The sequence below is a fragment of the Manacus candei genome, unplaced genomic scaffold (genome assembly GCF_025592945.1).
Source record: "Manacus candei isolate 608988 ecotype Guabito, Panama unplaced genomic scaffold, ASM2559294v1 h1tg000002l, whole genome shotgun sequence".
NCBI lineage: Eukaryota > Metazoa > Chordata > Aves > Passeriformes > Pipridae > Manacus > Manacus candei.
In genome coordinates this window covers 11,735,090-11,755,702 of record NW_026138050.1, presented here as the reverse complement: position 1 = coordinate 11,755,702, position 20,613 = coordinate 11,735,090, and the positions used below count along the sequence as shown (strand labels likewise).

Genomic DNA, 20,613 nt, shown 5'->3' with positions numbered 1-20,613 from the left:
GTGGGAATTGCTGAAAACTTGGAAAAAAGTCCTGTGATGAACTGGAAATATTTCTATACTTTTAGTGGCAGGTACTGGAAGGAGGTGCTCAGTGCTAGTCAGCTTATGTGACTTGACATAGCAGTTGACAAAGCTTTCTTAGGAGTGTTATGCTTCTAGAAAAACATAATTCAGACCTCTGGTTCTAGAAGACTTCTTAGGCTTAAAAATTATGCCAAATTTGCAAGGTCTTTATTTGCAATCCCTGGCTAATGACCACTGTCTTTTTATAACTTTAAGGAAAAAAAGGTGAATAAAATCTTTCTGCACACACAAGTGAAATAGAGAAAGAACAACAGGTATGGCCTCCCTTCAGTCTGAGGGGAAAAAATTCCCCCTTGGCTTCATCCCTTGGTTTGTAGCACATTTTCTTCCCTTGATTGAAAAGGCAAATAGTCCTGCTTCCTGCTCAGAGAAATGAGTCTCTTTTGACTCTTTTGTGTGGAACAACAGTGACGTGCCGTGGCTGCTCAGGCAAAGCACAGCAACACAGAGCTGGGAACGCTGTTATCTCAGGGGCTGCTTCTCTACAGAAAATTACTTTCACACATAAGAGCTACCAGTAAGTTGGGTCCCCATGTCGTGATAACAGTTCATAAATGAGTTTGGTGAAATGCCACGTTATGATTATGTGTGTTGCAAACCCCATTTCAAGCCCTAATTTATACTGCATGCTTCTCTCACATGTAACAGTGCTATTTAGAGGGTAATCACGTTTTAACCTAATTTTCAAATTAGTAGAAAATATTTGTATTGACTTGCAGTGTATGTATGGGTTGCAGCTGACAGTGCAGGCTGAAATCTCTACATATAATGAAAGAAAATGTGACGAAAATTATTCAATCTCTAAATGAGCTATAGGGGAGGTTTAGTAAAGTCATTTATTCCAGTTGAGGCAATTGAGTAGGAACACTGCCATTAAAGGTGGTGAAGTACAGAAAGGGATATCTTTTAGTCCCATCTCACAGAGTTAGTAGCTAAGTAAGATTTTGGGGTTGCATTTTGGAGAAACATGCTGCTTTCTGCGAACCTTTAGTGTTTTGATGCTTGTCATGGTCATCTACATTCCAGAGGACTCAGAAGTTACAAGGGGATTTGCTGTGTGAGCTGTTTGCTCTCTGTGGGATTATTTTCTGAACTCCTTGGGGCCTCTGTTCCCACAGGCAAACCCAAGGTAATAGGGTTAATCAGAGGGTTAGCTCGTCTTTGAAAAGACTAAGGCTTACCTGTATCCAATTCAATTATCTTCCCAAATGGGTGAGTATATGGTTCATCAGGCTTTTGCAGATAAAACAACAGAGAGGCAGCTTTAGAAAGAGTGGGTGTGGGAGATACTCTCCAATAAAGAATGTAGAATGGCTCAGGGAAGGATTGATGAGCTCTAGATGGTGTGTAGGAAGAGGTCCTTGAAGCTGGAGAGGGTAGTTTGAATTATGAGGCAGATAGCCCAGTTGTTATCCTGACAGAGGGTCCCCATCCACTGCTATCATTGCCAAGGCAGAGTAAAAGGACTTTCTGGTGAACAGGAGAGCAGGAAAGTGAGCCCAAGACAGATTCTGAAGGGCAAGTCTGTGCCTAAGAGGGGCTTAGGAGCAGGAGTGTGGCATTCCTATTGGATATATGTATGAGAAGTGGACTTTTTTCTCATTTATTTTGCTGATGTAACAGCCTCCTGCCTACCCACACAGAGAGCCAGAGACCCCTGAGGGGGAATAACAAACCTTTCTTCAAGGAAGCCAGCCCAGCAGGGCTCCCTGCCCAGTTACACTCCTGTGTCCCTGGACACTAATGGGACAAGCAAGCAGGTGATCACTAAAGTATGACAGTAAAGACACTGCACTGTCCCTTTTTGTTAATCAGCCCATCCAGCAAAGCTTTTGCTGCTTGGCTGGATTAGTAACAGCAACTTCCACTTACAGGTTCATCTGTGGTGAGCCACAACAGCCAGGCAGAACTGTTCTCTTTAAGACACGGTCACCAGTGATGATGCTTCTACCTGTTTGCACCTGTTACTGCACTGATGCCCCAGGATAAAGAGTTCCAGCTGCTTCAGACCCTCCCTGCTGCCATGTGCTGAGTACCTCAAACTGGCACCAGTGGGTCTTATTGCTGCACACAGTCAGGGGACTGAGTGGCTCAAGGAAACACAGGGATTTTGGAATTGCCATCTGTTCAGCAAAACGAATCTCACACAGTAAGTCCTGTCACCTGGGTGCTCGCACAAATTCTAGTACCAGGCTAAACAATGAATACCTGAGCACGAGGCAACCCTGCAGGTCTGAATCTAAAAGACAAGACTGTCAATGTCTTGATTTCTGTTGGCTGAGAAAGTGCCCTGTAGGCATTTCTTTCTTATTTTGTTTTCATTACATATTGCATTATTCCTGAGCTCTGAGAAATAAATATTTACACTTTCTTGCTGCACTTTGTATTAAATAGGTCTCTTATCTGTCTGTTCACTGAATGAAACAGACCTGGGCTTCTCAGCTACTTGTGTAGAACTTCTCCATTTTATCAGAAGTGCCTCAGACTGAATAAAGGTGCTGTCATATACTAAGATCGCCGCAGACAAGAAGGAGATACAGTTGCCAAGTCTGCTGGCTACAGCTGTTGCCATTCCTGTAAGATACTATTTATTAATAGAAAGGCAGATAACTCAAAAGACTTGTTATTATAAGTCCTACAAAGTTTATTCCTTCTATGGATTATGCTTTACAGTTCTAAAATTCTTTTTTATGGTAGGTGTTTTTGTTTGGATTTTTTGGGGAGGTTTTTTTTTCCGTAATTAAGTGCTTTGCTGTATAATATTAGTCAAGTGAGAACTGTGGCAATGAAAGGTGTATGGTGCCAAAGGGTTTCCACAGCACTGATACAGTCAGTTCCAAAAGGCTGTGGAAATAGAGACTCCTCCACAGTGCAGTTCAGTTCAGCCTCTCTGTATGCTACAGGCATTACACACAGCGTTGGCTTATAAATATTTGAGAAGGCCAGGTTGGATGGAGAAGCATGTTGGCCCCATCAGCAGCCAGATGTGTTGTCCAGAAGCATAAGCCATTAGCAAATGCTATTCAGCTATTGGCAGACAGATTCCTTTTGACACCTGGGGAGTATTACACTGAGACAATCACAGCCTTCCATGACAAGCATTTGCCTTGTCCTTGGCAAAAATGAAAACAGTAAAATTATGAGCCAAAAGCCCTTCGGGGAACTGCCTTCCATCCCTCCAGCCCCAACCAAGGCATCTTTCCACTACCTTTGAAATGAGTTGTACAAGCAGAGTGCCACGGGGACTAAGGTACTACTTTTTAACACTTCGCTGCTCATCTGCTCTGGTCTGCTCTAAATGAAATATTAAACCAAATAGCTTAAAGCATGGTGTGAACAGGACCAGGCTGTAGAGATACTGTGCTGAATAAATGCATTTTAATACTCAAGAGTGGTGGGAGATAACTTGGGAGAATAAATACATTCAATTATTACAGCTTAGCTGATAAACAGTAACTCATTAACTGATGATAACTTGCCTTCTTACTGTCCCATATCCCTTTCCTTCTGGCAGTTTTACAAGTATTAACTTTAGTGCCTTGTCCTCAATGATGATGGAACCTGGAAGGGTCCTGTAAGATCATAAAGATGGGTTTTCTCAGGTAATAGAGTGAGAAAGTAGGTCACACATAACAAGAGATTTCAATCTATCAATGCCACTTTAGCTACCATGGGGTATGGTAGGGCATGGCATCACATCCTTTCCCTCTAATACCTGCAGATTGTTAACAAACTGCTGCTCATCTGTTTGGGGACTGTAGTTCAGGGATGAAGGAACTATCTCCAAATAGTGTTCATCCAACACATAAGTCCAACAACTTGATCCTGCACCACAGCTAAAAATTTTTACAGGAGGTGCTCTGTCCCAGTAATTTGGCTTGGAATAATTACAGCTGTGTCTAAGGAGTCTACACAGAGATATATTCATAGATCTGGAGTGGATAATGCTGCCACAGCTCCTAGGAAAGAAGACTGAATCGTATAAATGCGAGGTTAGATTTGGTCTCTCCTACTTTGACAGCTGTTGCATAGTTTCAAAATTCAGCAGTGTTGTGGTGTTGCTCAGCTCATACTGAGAGCAGAACTTCCTGACTTTGTTGGGAAAAAAAAAATACTGAAAGAGGGTAAAAAAAATTAATATCCACAGAAAAATGTAGCATGCTGTTTCCTCCAGAACCCCTCTAACATTTTCTGGACCAATACTGAAGTCTGTCCTGTTCAACTGTTCAATTCTTAGACAGTCTGTCATACAAGCCATGATATAAAGCTATTTGTTTTTTCTTATTGTTTGCATCCTCAGATATTCAGTTTGGTTGGTTTCTGCTTAGCAGTTTCAACATTTATCCCACAAATGTAATCAAAACCAATACTGGTCAATCTACTCCAAACATAACCATCAATGGAATGGCTATACCATCTATCTCCTATGAACAGAAGCATAAAAACCTTTAGGAATGTTTTGTGATTACCTTTTAAAAAAAAAAAAAAACACAGGCATGATTAACAGCACGTTTTCCAACACCTGACATTTTAAATTCAGATGCCCAGCAGCTGGGAGGTGTTACAGACTGGGAATCAGCAGTTTCTGAATGAGAGTCTCTGGGCTATAAAATAGAGGAGCTGGAGCACAGTGAGCATGACAGTCTCCTCTGCTCTTCAAACCATACAAAAATAGTACAGAATGGTTTAAGCTGGAAAAGACCTTTAAGATAATTGAGTTCAACGGCCTTTCCTAAAGCCAGGGTGGCTGGGCGTGATCACCTGGTTGTCCTGTACGTGCTGTGAGCACAGAAATGGTTTCTCCCCAAATGCAGCCAAGTGCTCAGCGCAGCCATGAGGTGTCAGCACAGACCACGGTTTCTGTGCGAACCGTCACAAAGCCGAAGAGATCTCCCCGGTGAGAGCGCTCACACTGTGACCGCTGCCAGCACAAACGCCGAAGTGAGATGTGACCCAGCAGCAGGTACTGCTCCTGTGAATACGCATCAAAAGATCGGATGTGACAGTGACAGCTGCCGAAAGCCCCGGCAAAAAGGGAGGGAAAAGTTGGAGGATCTAGTTAGGGGTAAAGCTGATGTGCAAAACAGAAGAGAGGGCTGTTGCAGTAAAACAGCACTATAACGTTTTAGTAAAAGCAAAATAATCTAATTTTTGTAACTTAACTAGACTGCAATCCAGTAATTAAATACCTGTAGCCGTAACCAGGGATAGCTAAAATTCTGGAGTAGAACCTGCAGCCCATGGGAAGAACTCATGCTGCAGAAGTTCATGGAGGACTGGCTCCTGTGGGAGGGTGTGAGGAGTCCACTCCATGAGGAGGAAGATGTTTCAGAAATAACCTCCTTTCTCTGTCCCCCTGTGCCATTTAGAGGGCAGGAGGCAGAGACTTCAGGAGTAAAGTTAAGCCTGGAAAGAAGGGAGGGGTGAGGGTAAGGTGTTTTCAAGACTTGGTTTTATTTCCGAGTCTCCTACTCTAACTGGTTATAAATTAAACTCATTTCCCCAAGTTGAGTCTGTTTTACCTGTGACAGTAATTGGTGATTAACCTCTCCCTGCCCTTATCTTGTGCCTTTTGGTAGATTTTTTCTCCCTATGTTGAGGGAGAGAGGTGACAGAACGACTTGGATGGACACCTGACATCCAACCAGGGTCAACCCATCGCACAGGTCTACTGGCTTTGGATCAGTGGTCAACAAATTCATGGAGCTTCTTTAATTGCCAGTGATGTCCCCTTGGTCACCAGAGGTGAGTATACAGAGACATCCAAGCTGCTCTGCACAAGCCAAGGTGGGGAACAGCACAGTTTCAGACTGAATCCTTGTGGCTTCATGTCCACATAATATTCACCAGCATGTCCTCTAAATGTTTTGTATATCTGCACCTTTTTCATGCTCATGGATTCCTCTGACCTCTCCTATCCTTGTCTGTCACCTCATGAGGAAGCCTTTAAATTACTGATGGGTACTGGCCAGTAGCTCTGTGCCTTTACCCCTCAAACAGTACTGCTCTGCTCAGTACATCTGTTTTTCTTCACTTGAAATGTGACCAATTACCAATGAGTTTGCAATTCACCACAAAGTAATGGGAACACTCAGTGTCCTCATCTCAGTAATGTGTTTTGGGGAAAACACAGCAAGGAACTGGGTATTAAATAAACATTAGTTTCAGTAAGAGGAAGAAGCTTATAAGGTCATTTGTCTCAAAATACATAAAAATCCATTCTAGGATGTTTTCTCTTCCTAACATAATTTTTCAACATGTTCAGTGCTAATTTGTCTGTTCCAAACAGTCTTTTGTTCTTTGTATTCAGAAGGAATTTCAGAGAAATTCTGGGGTTATGCAAACATTCAGGAGCAGAAGATACTCTTTATTACCATTGTGCCAGATATTGCAGGAAGCCAGAATGAGAAATTTAGGAGAGCCATGGAAATGACAATTGCTCTAATTCAATAACAGATTCATTGGCTTTCTAATTAGATTTGATCACTTGAGTATTTTATATTGTAGCTGTGCAAGTACCTTTTAAATACCTACCACATGTGACACAGGCACTTCAAAAGCATCATAAAAACAGTAGATCTGCAGAAAAAGTTAGGGAAAAATATAAAACCTAGTTCTTCCATGTCTTGGTAAATAACTCCCAGCTCTGAGACGTCATTTTATTTAATTTTACAACATTCAAAACTACTTTAAAATAACATCTGTAATAAATATTCAAAAAATAACTCAGATTATATTTTACTGTTACACTTACAGTAATGTCTGAGTAACATCATACAAATTGTATTATAAATAGCTTCACCAGCAACAAAACACAGAATCACATTTTACATAATTCACTTAAGCACATGGAATTTTTACTACAAAGGATTTGTTTTTCTTACTCTTTTTCTAGAGCTGATTTGGTATGCTTTAACTTGTAAAATCACTCAATTACATGGTCCTAACATAAGGCAACGTGGAAAATACCTGAAAACCAATGTCAGAGCAAGTGAGAATTACAAAATTGGACTGGCTAACCACAGAATTTCTACTACTTAGTCCGTTCAGGATTTCTAGTCTTACTTCAGTCTGATAACAAGCAACTGCCAACTCAGGTCTTAGGCTGGGATTCAGAAACTCTGTTTTCACGTGACCTTGGACAGATCTTCTGGCTCAGCTCTCCATTCACAGCATGGTAATAATAATGTTCCCTTCTGTCTTCAAAGACTGGAAGCTCCCTGCCACTATTTTTCATGAAGGAATTGGTACTGTGGGACTAAAAGCTGAGCTCAGTGAGAGTGAATGTGCAATCCTTAACGTGGGACACACTGGTAAAATTGTCCTGATATATAACAGAGGTAGGTGAATGCCCTTTGCACTACTGGAGGATGTACAAAGGACTTGCCCAACGACAGAGTGTGCTTGACACAGCTCCTGAGTCACAGTCCTGAACTGCAGTGTGCTGAGGCCCTCCAGAAATACATGACCTCACAGAAAGGGAGGGAAGCTGTTAACACATTCAGGTCTTTATTCAAAGCCACAGCAGTCAGGGGGAAATTTCTTGAGTAACTTCAATTCTTTTAAGTGCTACTACCCAGAGGAAAAACTAGATTGCTTTGGCACAAAGGATGAAATTTGTGTACCCTGTGTGTTCACTTTATTCAGCAGCTTCCAGCACAAGACAAACATATTCTAGCACAAAGCATGTGCACAAACTTCATGAAAAGGAAGCATCATCAAAAATGCAAAATAAAAACTGGGAAATGCATCAGATACATCCTCGGCATTACAGAATTGAAAAAGCAGCTAGTGACAGGCTGAAAAAGATAAGTATGTAGCCTGAGCATCTGAAGTAGATTGGGGCTGGCTACAGTAGTTAGTTAAAACATCTGGGAAAGCAGCTATATCTTTCTCTTGCAGTACACTCACCACTGCACTCTGCTGCAGGACTTTACCATCACAGTCACTACCATCTGCTGGATTACAGAATTATGAAACGGTTTGGGTTGGAAAGGAGTTCAAACATCATCTAGTTCCAACCACCAGGCTCTTCTCCAAAGCCCCTTTCCTCTTGTATCCCACTTTAGGTACTGGAAGGGGCTCTAAGGTCTCCCCAGAGCCTTCTCTGCTCCAGGCTGAACACCCCCAGCTCTCTCAGTCCGTCTCCATACCAGAGGGGCTCCAGCCCTTGGAGCATCTTTGTGGCCTCCTCTGGACTCACTGCAGCAGGTCCATGTCCTTCTTAGGAGTCTCAGAGGAGAAACCAAAAGCTGACCTGCAAGGTACTCTGAGGCACTTTGCTTAGACAGCAAAAAAGATAAAAGAAAGCAAGAAATCAGCCTTGTTCCAAGCAGTGAATGGAGATGTCTTATGAGTTGCCAGCTGAAATTAGTCTGAAAGCACTAACACTGCAATGTACTTTCTTCTAAAGTCACAAGGGTGTCCTTATTGACAGCACTTGCAATGTTTTACTGATTTATCAGAATCTTTGTGTTTTATAGCCAGCTGTGAGGGAAAAGGTTTACAGCAGTGGACAAGGCACTCAGCCTTCCACTTTTATATACCCCCAGTGAGCAGCTGGACTGAGCAATCCAGACTGTCGGGCTCTTCAGGGTTCTGTTGTTGCAGGGACACCTGTTGTTCATAATGTCTGCTCACGCTGCCGTTTCAGACCCACAACTCTTGCTGCCAGGAGGAACACGGCCCCAGTGAGCACTTCTGCCACAAAGGAGATCCAGACCAGGGCCAGGGACCAGCCAAACCTGATATCGATTTCCACCAGGAGGTCCTTGCTCCTCAGGAGGCAGACAGCTTCTTCAAAGGCAGCAGCTGAATATGCAATGTAGACACTGATCCCAGTAAGTGTGACCAGAGCTGAGAGAGAGAGACATACTCAGCTGGTTAAATCAAAACCAAGCAATTGGATAGGGCTTAGGGCTTCTTTCCCACTCCTTCCTCTCCCACCCAGGCCAGATTCCCAGTTTATCTTTGATGTCTATTTGAGGTTGATTTTCTGTCCATTGAGTATAATGTGTTCCCACTGTGAAATACTGAATCAAAATGTCTAACATCAAGCCTGCCACAATAGAAATCCAGTCATATATTTCACAGATATCTAATGCACAGACATCTCTGTTTTCAGTACTGTATTATAGTGCATCCTGAGTCCTCACTGCTGAGCACCATGTGCAGATGTCCACCTCTATGCCAGAAAGCCCACAGAGACACAGATTCTTGCATGTCAGGTCACTGACCTGAATTTAGGCTGCTTTCTAATTTTGAGTATTGTAAACTTTGAGTGTTTAATGTAAATGTGTTGGTCTTTGCTGCCACCTCCCACCAAGTGTTGTGGAGTCATGACTACTCATCACTTCCAAATAACTGAGTCAAAGACATCCTTGGAGCAGACTTGCCCAGCAAGACTCTCCAGGAACCCAATGCAAAAGCCTTTAAAAAATTGTCACTTTTCTTAATGGGTGTAAGGTCTGTGTAAGGTTATCAAACCCTATGCTTTACTAGTTCCAAAGTCAATTACCCCATTACCCTGTCTGTAAAGAATTTGTGCCCTGTGCTTAGAAGGTATTAAATCTTTTGTGTTAATGGGCACAGCAAACACTCTGTGTTCAAAGTGTGACTCACTGCACAAGGATGTTTGGCTGTGTGTGATTATTTGCCTTTCCTGACTCTAAGTTGCTCTGTTCCAGAATCCCATCAGGATGAACACCAGCATTATTCTGAAAGGAAACTCCTGCCTAGCTCTTATTCTCTGGAAAAACAAAGTGATGTTTCTGAGATATAATCCCTTATTATTTAAATTGGTTAGGTTGGGGGTTTGATATTGTACCTCCAAAAAGAAAAAGCAGTCCCGTCATCAGAAGCAGTAGGTAGGCCCTGGCAAGGATACTGATGAACCCAGTCATTCCTCCAAAAATCATCAGTATCAGGCTGAGGGGCATCAGGATGACAAATGTTCCATGCATGTCTGAAGAAAAATAAAGAACGTTAATATTTCAATATTTGATTATGGTGTCAGTGGATGTACTAATAATTATTAAGTGCAGAGCCCCTGAGCAGAATCAAAGCTTTATTCTGTGCTGAATCAACAAGAAATTGGAAAACCTCTTGGGTTTTCAGTTTAAGTTGGCAGGACAAATACATGATATGGAGGAAAAGGTCACATACAGAGCAAGCCCTCACAGGATCACAGCCTGTGTTCCAAACAGAGACCAGAAATATAAAGGATATGTCTGCATAGATATATTTAAGCAGTTAAAAAGACTGAGCTATTAAGCCAAGCTGGATAACAGGTCATGCACTGCATACCAGGTAGGCACTGACAACCTAAATCAGAAGTAGCCCTGGTTATCACACAGATCACAGTGAGTGGCATTGTTGTCTGGGTGGTGAGATCCAGCCATGCTTTTGATTAAATTCTTTCTCTTCTGTCACATATCCTCTGCTGAACAGATCTAGCAAATTGGTGACCTTTTCCTTTGTTGCAGCTGACCATCAACTAGAGGTAAATTTTCCCATCCAGCTCTGATTCTGTCTGTCATTGTTTTCTACAGCAGCTTCACTAAGTACATTAACCTATCCTGCTCGCTTCCTCCCATGCTAAATGTTTTACATTAGTCTTTCTTGATCCCTATAACATTTTAATAGCTGTGTAAACAGAGGGTTGCTATGTATTTTTTCATATCACACTGCTTTTTTCATCATGAACCATCTTTGTGTCATTGTTCCTTCTCATGTAATCTATCCACAACCTTCAACCCAACCTTTTTCTAGAATAATAACCAAGAGAAAGTAATTCCAGTATCAATTTATTTAATACCAAAGTGCTGAGACAAAAAATCCCTTAAAATCCATATTCTGAAGAGGTCTAGGCTTCAGTGACTCATTTAATTTCACAGAGGAATCACAATACACCATTAGCTGGTTCCCAAGGAAAAGGAATCAGTTAAGAGATCACAGGTTTTGTGTGACCAAATGATCAATTTTTTTTAAGTGACTGTAACTGCCCATTGAATTGGAAGCACTCCCTCTGTCACTGGCTAAGGATCCAGCTTATCCCCTTCAACAGCATTATAAAGATAAGACAAAATTGTGTATCTCTGTTCAGTTCTAGAAGCTTGGAAGGTTAGGAAGGGTCTGCATGGGATCAAGGCAGACACTGTTAATGTCTTTTCTTGTGGAGAATGTGGTTTCAAGATATAATTATTTGTTTTGTGTAGCACAGAACATGATCACAAGGAAAAATGTGGCAAATGACAAAGTTTTGGGAGGTGACCCTACTGTTCTTCTGTTTCTGTTTATTTATGCTGGTATTATATTTTCATATTCAATCCCACATATGCCCACATCAGGACCAGCTGATGCTCAGAAATGAGGAATTCAGCATTCTGCACTGAAGAGAGCACTTTCTCTCTTTGATTCTAAAGCTGAGGACACTCCCTGTGTTTTCCTTCAGCAAAAGTAGCCACAGCTGCTGTTGCTGCCTAAGAAACACAAACCTATAGCAATTCTCAGATGCTAACAGCCAAATCAATCTTCAGCTTACTGGGTAGAAACCAGTATGTCAAAACTGTCTGCAATTCTTAGCTGAATACCAAGACAAGAAATAGCCATGGAACTCACTCAGTTCAGCAGTTTTATATAGGTAGAAGTGGTTGTTGGGGATGTTATGCAACATGATGGGACAGAACAGATATTTGGAACCCAATTCAGCTCTCAGATTCCAGAGAAGCAGCAGAAACAGGCTGGTCTTCAGCCACATTTGTGCTTGCTGAGGGTTATTGGGCCTGATTTTGGTTCCCCACCACTCTGACATCCATGTGCTCCCTTAGATTTGGTCTTGCACGTAAAAGGTGAAAAGGCCTTGATGCTAAAATCTGATGAAATCAGATACAATTAACATTTTAAAATTGTGAATGTAAGAATGGTACAACTCTGTCCCCAGACCTGGCTTTGCTGGGAGGGAAAAAACAGAAATAAGCTCCTCGCTGGCTCTATGCCTTGTGATTTTCCAGGTGTCCCTCACTGACTGCTAACAAGTTACACCTCAGGACAGTAGCACCTACAGTTGCTATTTCTTTGACTTTCCTTACCATGGTGTGATTTCAGCTACTGCAACCTGAGCCAGGACAGTGGGTGAGGTAGATCAGGCTCTGAATGGAACCTTGTGAAGGAAAGGGAAAGCAAATCCATACCAGAACATCCTGGGGAGTGTCACAGATTACATTAATGATCTGTGGCAGTTGCATGCAGCATCAGAATAATTCTGATTTTTATGCCCTCTTGAGTGAAAATACAGGATTTAGTGATATCTCAGCTGAAACCCACAAATCCCACTGTGACAGAGCCTCACTTTTCCTATACACAGCTACATTTCTCATTAATCACCTGCAGCTTTTTTAAAATCAAATATTTAATGGATTGTATTTGGTTAAACAGCACTTTATCATCTCCAGTGTTCAAGTTCAATATCTAATACTCATTTGTCCTGTGAAATTTGCAACTGCCTGGGAAACTTATTCTAAAATGCTGCCATGGAAACCACTCAGGAATCTGAATTCATGCCATCTGGCATATGATATTATGCCATTATATTCCTTGATTAGAGGAACAGAATTAGTTTATAGAAGAACATGACTTAAAATATCTTTACTGTGTTTCTGTCCTCAATAATCATCTGTGAAAGAAGTTAAAACATTAATTTTGCAGTCATTTTAGTATTTTTTTCAATTTCTGTTGAAATACACATTGATGCATTATATATTGTACTCTTCATATTGATGAAATTAATCTACTATTGAAAAAACCCACCAGCCTAAACATTTTGCACAAGAAGAGGTATGTGCACTTTCTTGTAAAACAGAATTCAGTTTGCCCCCTCTATTGCTCAATGCCAGAGTTCCCTGTCACAAAAGGTCCAATAGTTTAGTCTTGGAAATACTGAAACAAACTCATAAACATTTAAAAAACACTCCTGGTTTTTGCAGAAGAGAAAAGAACTAAATTGCCTGATCTGAGCTAATGAAGTTTTACATTAGCTAACCAAAGCTGTTTCAGTAGAGATGAGACCAAATATCTGTAAGAATGACATCTGCAGTGTGTGTCCAGATCTCAGGATTTGGCAGGCACTTCTGAATTACCACCCAACACAGTTGTTGTTGAATTGTTTGCAAAGAGAAATCTGTGGAACAAACTAGAAAAATGGAGCGGTGTCAGAAGTAACCAACTGCAAGCCGAGCAGTTTTGTTAATCATCTGTTAACGTGCTGGAGCTTAATTGCTTCAAAGCAACTTCGGATTTGTTTGCACAGCTTATAATAGCAAATAGTCTCTAGAAAACTGTAATAGTCACCTCATCAGAAATACTCCAAATGGCAGCGGCTCAGAAGAGCTTAATTAAGGCCCTGTTTATCTTACCCAGCAGTTACTAAATAGCCAGTTAGAAAGACAAAAGCCTGGAGCTGAAACCAAACGCTTGGCAGCTGCTAAAACCAGTGGGGCTGCTCTGGAAAGACTTGGCAAAGCCAGGAAGAATCAGTGAATGGAGAAAGACCTACCTGCTTGTAGGGAAGAAAGGAAGGAAGCAACTTGGAAAAACAACGAGCAACTGAAAAGAACTGTCAGTGGCTAAATGTGAGACTTCTGGGCTCGGACCCCAGGGACACAAAGGTCTGGTTTCCCTTCAGATCACCAGAGAAAAGATGCTGGTGGAGGATTGCTCACAGGGTTAGGGAACTCCAGGACAATTAGCCAAGCTCTGGTCTGTGTGTTACATGCTTTGGCTTGGTGCTCTTCTCAGAAAGTCTCTGAGCTCAACTGGAAGACGAATTGCAGACAGTAGAAATAAAATGATGCTGGACAGGGAACAGGGACAGTGACAAGCAGGAATGGGTAGGATGATGGATGTGAGCAGTGCACTGTGGCTCACACGCTATTGCCACGGTACCAATGACTTTGAAAACGAGAACATTCATCACAGGTTGTCACTCATTTGGTCTCAGCTGCAGTGATGCTGGAGTTATCTCAGATTTCTGTATATATTTACTGTAATATCTACTCTAAGCACCCAGCAGATGTTCACTGGGACCTCTCTGAAGGAACAGTACACTGTTGCTCAGAAACAAAGCAGATCCCTTTATGTACACACCTACCAGATCAATTAAATTAGAATTTCTGTTACATCATTTGGGTCTTATTTCACTTGGCCTCTGAACCAGCTCTTGCTAGATATTCCAGCCCTGTTTTCCTTCTGATAACTTCAAATCACAAGAAAAATTGTGAAGAACTGTAAATCCCCAAGGAAAAATGTCATGGCAGCCAAATAATAGGGGATTCTTTATAACATTACAAACTGTAAAAATAAAATAAGCTCAGTAAAAATGAAGAGCAGGGCAAAGTGTGAAAGCAGCTGGTTAGTTACAGGGTCCACATGTTGTAAGGAAATCCAGACAAGTTTATCTGTACTATTAAACTAATTTTGTTGAGGAAGAAACCAAGGCAGCTGTTGCATTAAAACAACTGAGGCATCAGTAACTGCCTCTGCTGCAAAGATTGTTTCCCTGCAGGAAGGACTAACTTGTCTGCAGCCTCATGTTCCAGTCACACTGAAGTTTAAAAAAGAAAAAATAAAAATACTCTTAGGAGGATACTTTAAGCAGTTGCACTGGGCAGCTGCACACTCAGTCTTGATTTTATATCAGGAAAAAGATTTTCTTCAAGCGACATGTAAGTGGAAACCACATCCATTAACTGCTCATCTCTAGATGGCTCAAGAATACAGGAGAGCACTAAAAATGGACCTGTAAAAGGAAATCAATCACTGCCCATGATGTTCATGTCAATAACAAAAAAATCAGGATTGTGAGAGGCTTGTAGGTACCTGTAGGTACCTAATGCAGATGGTTTGTGTGTCATGCAGACAGTAAGAAAGAACAGCAGTTCCTCTCACATTATTTTCCATAACACCAGCCCCAGCTCTGCAGTGCAGGTGGGACCCCACACCAGCTCAGGTGCAAAGCTAAGACTCAAGAGAAATTGTCTGGTTTTGATTAAAAATATTTACAACACTGTTCATTTTGCAGGGATTACACTGGTGCTGCCTTTACCTAAATCTATACTGGTATTCACTAATTATTAACAGTACAGACTGTGGTAAATGGAAAATATTTATATGACAAAAATACCTAAGAGCAACCTCTGCCCCATGTAACTTGCTGGGGGGTTTTTCTGTTTGTTTTTTTTTGGTAGTGGTATTTTTTTTGTAGTTTTGGTTCTGTTCGTTTTGTTTTGGTTTTTCTTTCAAGAACTTCTTTTACAAAGCTGAAACTCTTGGGGAAAATCTTTCAGGTGATTAAATACTGCCATTTCTGCTACACGCCAGCTTCCCTCTCTCTGTATGTGATCCTCAACACTTCCATGTGATTGGGGATGCTATGTTTCTTCTACTGGAAAATGGCAAAGCAGCTCAGAGCTCCTGATGCAGCTTCCTTTGAAGTGAGAGTGACACCCTTATTTTATCATTTAGTGAGAGATGGATTCAGCTCACCATGAAAAAAAGTTGTCTTCCATAGCTTGCACAGGAGAACACACAGCAAGGCAAAATATCTGTGGGGGGTCTGATGACAGATTTCAGTTCTAAGGGTGATTTTCAGAAGACTATCTTTAATTCTACTGGTCACCAAGAGACCCTGATAACTGTCTAAATTGTGAAAAGTGACAGTTTTAATCCTGTCTAGGACAGAGGAAAGTGTACATCTCCAGTAAAAAAGCATTTTTAAAATGCAGAAATTTCAGGAAAACTAGTGGCAGGAAGTCTATAGTGGTATTTTTGTTTAGTCGGTGGATGATGTTTTAACCAAATATACAGCCATGTCATAATGTAATCTGTAGTAGGAAAATATTTTATACATTGTGGGCTTGAGGGAGAGAGATGGTATACACTGTATGTTCAGCTGGAGGGAGTGGTAAGAAAAGAAGTGGAAGGCTAATGCAGAGGAGGAGGCATGTTTGTGTCTAATCCATGAGAGGAATCAGCCAAGAGTACTCCTGTGATGTGAAAGCACGTCACACTGCCAGGCTTAACAGCACCTGTGTTGATTGCCTGAGTAATATTGCTGCTGGCACAGGATGTTAACTTGTATACCAAATCATTTTAATTTACCAGGAGCTCTATTTGAAGTACACAATAAACCTAAAAGGAATATGCTGTGGATGAATAGGAGAGAGATTGGAAGTGTGGAGAAAGGGAATGTGGAGGCTTTTCGTTCTCTAACGAAAGGTTTGTCTTCTGGCAGCTACCAGGACTTTTGTTTCCACTTCGACCCAGCTCTTTGCACTCACACACAGACTTTCTCCCATCTTTTTGGCACTTGTGTCTAGTTAAAACACACCAAGAAGTTCATTCAAACTCTGAAGAATGAGGGATGTGACCAATGTGTTACTCAAGTACCTACATCAGGAGACAGTCCATTAAGGGATAATCAGTGAGAAATATGTGTGTACAGCTAGATGGAATGAGATTAATCCCATGTGAATGTTCCTCACAGACACCTGCATAGGCACACATGAGAAAAATATGATTTTTTTGAAGTAACCAATTAAAGCTGTGCAATTAGCTTGTTTGCCCCAAACAGCAACAGATGAAGAAACTACTGTAAATACACTGCAATCCAAGGCCTCAGAATTTTCCTCTAAAATTCTAGTTAAAATGTGTCGTAGATGAAAATGGTTTGCCTAAATATGATTCAGTGACCACAGTCAGAAAATATTTAAGAAAGAGCAGAAGGTACTATCTCAGTACTTAATGAACTTAGATGTCACTCAGAAATATCTGTATTTCCTTGAAGGAAGAAGGACTGGCAGGGCAGTTCCTGTGTTCAGCTGCTGTTGCTGCAGACCTGTAGCCTCACCTCACTGAAACTGCACTGAAGCTGAACATCCAAAAAAATCAAAAAGTTCACTCTGTAGGTCATTCTAATCAAGCCTAGCAGGTTATTTCAATAAAAGTATCTTTGATTTCTTATCTCATCATTTTTAGGCAGACTATGCCTGTTTATAGTAAAATCTGCAAGTGTCTTTTCAGACCTGAAGTCTTTGTCCAGGAACCTAAAAATAGTACTTGATGTGAAAGTGAGAGAAAGAAAAAATTCTGTTAAGCTCTGGAGAGCCTGTAAACACAGTTATTAATCCAATTTTTACTCATATCCACTATTTTCTTACACTTCATGACTACCTTTGTTTCCAAGCCAACATCATCTTTATAACCAAAAGAGCTCTGTATCATCTCTGATTTTGTTTTGTTATTTCATTGAAGAGCTGCAGCCTAAAATCTCCTCACCTGGGGGAAATAACAGGTGTGCCTTTTGCAAATACACACACAACTTTTGAAATGCTAACAACTTTATCCTGAAATTTTGGACCATCCCCAACGTAACAGTTGAGCTGCCCACACCTAAAACGTGATCAGTCTGGTTGGGTTCAATTAACAGTGACCCCTCAAAGGTTTAAGTGATCAAGCAGACAATCACTTTCACTGATCCTCAGAGTTTTCAGCAACATCAAGCAGGCAAGGCCCTCTGTCTTGAGCAGGGAAAATTTAAGAAATGGCACTTTTCTATTTGAAAGCTCAGAGAGACAACCTTGGCTGTTAAGTCTTGAACCTGTCAATATGTTATATGGCTCTTTCAGTAGCCCACTGGGATCTTATCCCTACTTCAGCTTCCCAGTTACAGCTGGGACACAGCCCCACCACCATCAGCACCTCCCAGGCCTCCTTTCCACATGTGCTGCACTCTTAGCTCATCATGGGATGCTGCTCCAAGAGGCTGAAGACACTCTAAGCCTCTCTGGAGGATTGTTCAGGAAATGGCTGGTTTTGAGGGAAAGAGTCCCATTTCAAGACACAGGACTAATGCACATATCCTGCATGCAAGGTGGAAAGAGCCAGAGTCAGAGAGGAGAGGTAAGTAAATTAAAAGGTTATAAAAATCAAGCCCATATACGAGCATGTGTGAGCAGAGGATTGTGCAGAATATGATGCAAAGAAGCTAAATCATCTTTTGGGAGGGGCCTGTAAGTATTTGAAAATGTTCAGTTTGGACTTTCTGAGAACATCCTGACATTGACTAATGTATCAGGAAAAAAAAAAGGAAGTAAATAGAGTTTGGAGCTTAGTGGTTTTGAACACAGTGTTCTTCAAGGACTTTGAACACTGCTTTTAGTCAGGGATTAATTTTCTTAAATTCTCACTAACTTAAGCCTTTTATCAGTGCAAGGAATCCCACTGAAAGGGTAGAAAAGTAACTGCCTAAAAGATTCGCTTAAATGCGTGCTTAAGCATTTTCAGTGATCAGACTCCTCTAAGGCGATTTTGACCATTTTTGCCTTTTATTTTTTAACAATTGTGTACCTTCCTGTGCCATTCCAGTCAGAAAGGTCTTGCTCCTGTGGAAGAAATTAGCTGAACTTGACATGCAATAGATGGTTATTTCAAAAGTAAACCTACTCAAAGACCACAGGCAGTGATAGATGTTGTACAGAAGCAGAGACAAAACACTGTCTCAGAGAGTTCCCCCCCTGAATCAGAAATGAGTCCTTGCAAGTGGCCAAGGAGGGAGGGAAGGGTGGATATAAATATAAAAATAATATAAATGCTACTCACACAAAAGCTGTCTGTGTGACTCGGTGATGTTTGCATTCTCGTGCCAGAAGGGGTTTATCAAAGGGTAACACTCACTCCTCACTAACAGAGAAGGGGAAAAACAAAGAGGGAAAAATTACACTATAACATCTTTTTGCTATGGTTTTTTTTTTTTTTTTGCATGTAAGTATAATTCATATAATATTAACTGCTTCTAAAACAGTTATTCCTAGGTAGGGAAGGAAAGGAGGGGATTTTCAGTACCCAGCAGTGGCTGCTCCCATGGGGCCTGACTGCTGGAGTCAGCAGGGAAACATCTGCTCGTTGCAGTGGGCTTGGGATACAGCACAGGGAGAATTCCTGAAACCTGCTGCTTCTCCCCACTCCACTGGGAGCAACATCCTTTCTAGACTGTGGTGAACATTACTTACTCCTTGCTTTTAATGGTGGAATCAAAACCAAAAGTAACAAATTAACTCAATGGGGAAAATTCTGTACTATCCATATAGCATTTATAGATCTTTCATTAAAATCTAGAACTATGAAACACTAAGCAAAACCATACACAGTACAACTACCTGGTGAACTTGGTGAGTCTTTAGTCACTTAGCTTTAGCTAGTATGTGATTAAGTTTACTTAAATTATTTATAGATAACCTAATTTAAATTTTAATGTTAAAAATTTTAATAAATGTTGTGCATTTCAAACTAACAATGTTTATATTGCTATGTTAATTTAATAATACATAATAATAATAATAACAATAATTGTATTGTTTGTATACAGAAACTATAGTGTTTATATTTAAGTTCTTTATGTTTATGTTCTTTAAATTATTATTTATTATTTTAACGACTTTAACCCAGAACTTTCACCCCTTAATTCCCCGAGCCAAATGAAAAGACATCTCCTTCCTCCTAAATGGTTAACGTTTATTAAATTAGCTCGGATTAAAAGTTAATGCATAATCAGGTTACAGCAGCAGAAAATTCGCTCTCCCCACGTCTCCCTCGGCAGGTAACACGGGAGGGCATCGACAAGGCACTGCCCACGGATGCCGGGGCCCTCCGGACATCCGGACCTCGCAACTGGAACCTTACAGCGGGATCCCCGCAGCTGGATCTCCGCAGCTGGATCTCCGCAGCTGGATCCCCGCGGCTGGACCCTCACAGCGGGATCGCAGCAGCTGGATCCCCGCAGCTGGATCCCCGCAGCTGGATCCACAGCTGGATCCACAGCTGGATCCCCGCAGCTGGATCCACAGCTGGATCCACAGCTGGATGGCCGCTCCGCCCGCCCCACTCACCGCGGCAGGTCCGCCACAGCCCCGAGTGCGAGCTGAGCGCGTCCGAGCCGTTCCGGGACGCGTCCAGCTTGGAGGCATCGATGATGTACCAGAAGTCCGTCGCGATGGCCACCACGAGGAAGACGAAGCTGGAAAGTCCCACCAGGGCCACGAAGAGGGTGAGGGCGCCCAAGTTCACCCTCATGCTGATGCCGCCGCCGCCGCCCCGCCTCGGCCGGACCCGACGGCCGCGCAGGTTGCGCGCCCCGAGCCCCGCCCCGCTCCCTGCGCGCCCCGCGGGCGGAGCGGGGACCCCGCCCGGCACAGAGGGGTCCCCCCCGCCCGGCACAGAGGGGTCCCCCCTGCCCCCGACCCCGGGTACCTGTCCCGACCCGCCTGCGCATCAGTGGCGGTGCTGAGCAGGTGGGCTCTGCCTCCCCAGGAAGGGATACCTGCGAGAACGCACGGGCATGGGGATCCTGATCGCTCCCTTACTCCAAACGCCGCGGTCCTGGAGGGGAGGAGGGAGCAGTGACAGCGCTGGTGTTCCTGCAGCCTTTCCCATGTACTTACAAGAGATTTCCTCTTGCTCTTTCCCTTCCAGATGCCG

General features: G+C 42.2%; 1 protein-coding gene across 1 annotated transcript; it reads right to left on the bottom strand.

The window, feature by feature from the left end:
• Positions 1-8,606: 8,606 nt before the first annotated feature.
• TMEM114 (transmembrane protein 114) lies at positions 8,607-20,215 on the bottom strand. The gene is made up of 4 exons (XM_051796605.1): positions 20,025-20,215; positions 18,739-18,819; positions 9,911-10,048; positions 8,607-8,940 (listed from the first exon to the last, which is right to left on the bottom strand). The coding sequence occupies exons 1-4, from the start codon at positions 20,206-20,208 to the stop codon at positions 8,708-8,710; spliced, it is 636 nt and encodes a 211-aa protein (XP_051652565.1). The 5' UTR covers positions 20,209-20,215; the 3' UTR covers positions 8,607-8,707.
• Between the last annotated feature and the right edge of the window lie 398 nt (positions 20,216-20,613).

Bases quoted from the DNA above. Each gene is read 5' to 3' on its own strand.
- TMEM114 (XM_051796605.1), bottom strand. From the start codon at position 20,208: ATGAGGGTGAACTTGGGCGCCCTCACCCTCTTCGTGGCCCTGGTGGGA. The intron at 18,820-20,024 runs GTGAGTGGGGCG...CTTCTCTGTTAG, and splicing joins GCTGTGGCGGACCTGCCGCG to TGAGGAGTGAGTGTTACCCT. The intron at 10,049-18,738 runs GTGAGTAGCATT...ATTTTTCTTCAG, and splicing joins GTCACACAGACAGCTTTTGT to ACATGCATGGAACATTTGTC.